General features: G+C 35.8%; 1 protein-coding gene across 1 annotated transcript; it reads left to right on the top strand.

Annotated features, from left to right (window-relative positions):
- Window positions 1–2,278: 2,278 nt before the first annotated feature.
- LOC111391053 lies at window positions 2,279–2,822 on the top strand (the record flags this gene model as incomplete). Its single annotated transcript, XM_023016193.1, has 1 exon — window positions 2,279–2,822. A coding segment is annotated over exon 1 (544 nt), but the record flags the coding sequence as incomplete, so codon positions are not given.
- Window positions 2,823–2,867: the final 45 nt, after the last annotated feature.

Below are 2,867 nucleotides of genomic sequence, written 5' to 3'. Positions count from 1 at the left end.
TTATGTCATTTCGTTGTATGTGTGTACGTGACCATTAATGGATATAGTCACGCTAAATGTGACGAATATCACTTTGATCCTATATCAATATAACTGAAGGATGAGATTGTTTGGAAATATTCTTAATAATGATAGCTGAATTTCGAGCTCATGAAGTTGAGAACATTTGTAATATTACATGTATAGCCCAATGGGAGATTGTTGAAAAAATTCCAACATATGGGGCCATACTTGTGTATATATTCATTAAAATGTGAGGTACTATTTTAAGGCTTAGTTAATAAAGTTAATAAAGTGATCTGTTAAAGTCAATTTTCGGAATAATGGGTATTAAATGTCGTGGAAATAAAGTGTAGAGATCGGAAGAGGTTATTTTAAATTGATGAGGGACCAATTTGAAATAACACAAAATTAATAACTGCATAATGCAATTATTTATCATGGTGTCATGGTTTCCAATTGTAGGTGATTTTATTTTTTCTGCATCTCTATCTACAGAGAAGAAATTCCAAGGAAATTACGTAACAATTGAAAGATCATAACCTACTCAAAATACTTACATCTATGGATCAAGGTACGCTTTCGCTTTTAATCTTCTCTCTAATTTAAACATGGAGGATTTTTGTAATTTTGTGAAAGGATTTGATAAAATTTTGGTTCCTTTCAATTCCTTCAGTAGCTTCATTTTAAAGTGAAGTACTTCATTCTCTTTCACTCATGTTTTCTAGGCTACTGTACCAAAAATCAGGATTAATATTTGAATCAGCAACTGCAACAATGTCTCTACAATTGAAAGTCGTGTAAAGAGTTCCAAATTTACTTTCTCAACATGGTTTCTTTGTGACTTTCAAAGCTCCAATATAGAAAGTCAAATTATGATTTTCATCATCAAATTGTCCATCTTAGATCAGATTACACATTAGCTTAAGTACATATTTTACCTTATGAATTTTTTAAATAGGCCCATTTGACATCCTCAAACTGATATCACAAATACTGACAATATCCATAGGTTCTCCATCAGCAAGATATACATATCTATAGTTTCCCAAAACATTATCCTCTATAATCTCATGATATGTAGTGGTGTAGACTCCTAAATTCATCATCTAAAAATCAATAGACTATCTACCGACAATTTTAAGCACCTTGTATACAGGGGTGAATGTAGCTTATGGCCAGCTAGGGCCGCCCTAGCTGGCTTCACCGGAACCGCCACGCCGACAGCCGGAAAAACAGGTTTTTTTTTCCTTCAGAAATCAGAATTCCGGTAAAACAGTTTTTTTTTTTTTTTTTTTTGGCCTGTTGGGCTGTTGGCTATTGGACTTGGGCACTTGGGCTTCAATTTTTTTTTTAAAATCCGGCCCATTAAAGATGCCCAAATGACCTGCCTGCTCCACTCCAATATACCCACAATTTACAACCCGAAGCAGAGACGGGCGAAGACGGAGTGACCAAATTGAAGATTCAAGGTTGAAGGTTCCTATATTTTTCCCCAAATTGCTACCAGCCTACCACCCACCAATCCATTACCTGATTACCATTAATACCATTTACCAATCTAGGGCTCTCCCCGACCCCGACTCCCCGTCTTTTTACATACGTCCAGTAGCCATGCAGTGAGGCAGCCAGCAGACGCTGCAGTGCCAGTGCGCCACCAGCGCCACTCGCCCGCTAGATCGCCACCGCCGAGTCCAGATTGTCTGGCGTCTTCTTCAAAAAATGCAAGATTCTTTTAAACTTTTAGTTATTTGATGAATTGATTATTGATGTTCGGTGATTCTGATTCATGCTATTGTCATATTGATCTAATTTTCCAAAAATCTTGGATTTCATTTTGGCTGCACTCTCCAGTCCAGGCTCCAGCACTAAAAATTTTCACATTTTTATATATTTTGCAAATTGCAATACTTGTGGGAATTTATTAAAGTGATTAACTGATTATGTGAACTTCGAAGTGAATCTATGAATGAGTTGAATTTGCAATACATTTTTATATATTTTGCACTACTGATTATGTGAACTTCGAAGTGAATTTGTGAATGAGTTGAAAATGCTATTGTACTGCACTCTACGGCATCCATTGGACAATTTAGACCAGATGTTAATTTATTTTCTTCTTTAATGCTATTGTACTGGATCCTATTGTATTGTCTATTGAGAAAATGAAAATGAAAATTGTTGAATTGTTGATCATCAGTGGAGGGGATTTTTTTGTTGAATTGTTGATTTTTTAATCAATTGTAATTGAAAATTAAATTGGGGCATTTTGCAGATTATGGAACGATTTTTTCAACCGAAACGAAAGTCTATACCTAGTTCTCCTAGTTCTAGTTGTGCTTCTAGTCCCGCCACTGCTTCTAGCCGAGCACTCGAGTTATTAAATAGCACAAAGAAGTCTCGGGCTCAATTCAATGTAGATGATCTTATATCTGATCCAGGAAAACGTCCCCCTATCGAGTCATATGATCCTAATATCAGAAATGATGTTAGGATGACATATTTGCAAAAAGGTCCTTGTCAGCCACATGGACATGACTTTTCAAGGAGACGGATAGGAAATGATAATAGGTGTTTTCAAAGAGAATGGTTTTCTGAATTTTATTGGTTGAAGTACAGTATAGAAAATGATGCGGCTTATTGTTTGCATTGCTACTTATTCAAACCAGATAGAGGTGGTCAAGGGGGTGGACATATATTCACTAAGACTGGCTTTAGGGATTGGAAGCACAAAATTACATTGAAAGATCATGTCGGGCTCATTGATAGTGCTCATAATCAAGTTTTTGCAAAGTGCACCAATTTGATGAATCAAAAGCAAAGTATCTCCCATGTTATTTCTAGCCAAATTAGTAGTCAACAAAAAA

This window comes from Olea europaea, unplaced genomic scaffold (genome assembly GCF_002742605.1).
Source record: "Olea europaea var. sylvestris unplaced genomic scaffold, O_europaea_v1 scaffold7464, whole genome shotgun sequence".
Taxonomy (NCBI): domain Eukaryota; kingdom Viridiplantae; phylum Streptophyta; class Magnoliopsida; order Lamiales; family Oleaceae; genus Olea; species Olea europaea.
The sequence above is the reverse complement of the archived record's forward strand: the minus strand, read 5'-3'. Positions and strand labels throughout refer to the sequence as shown.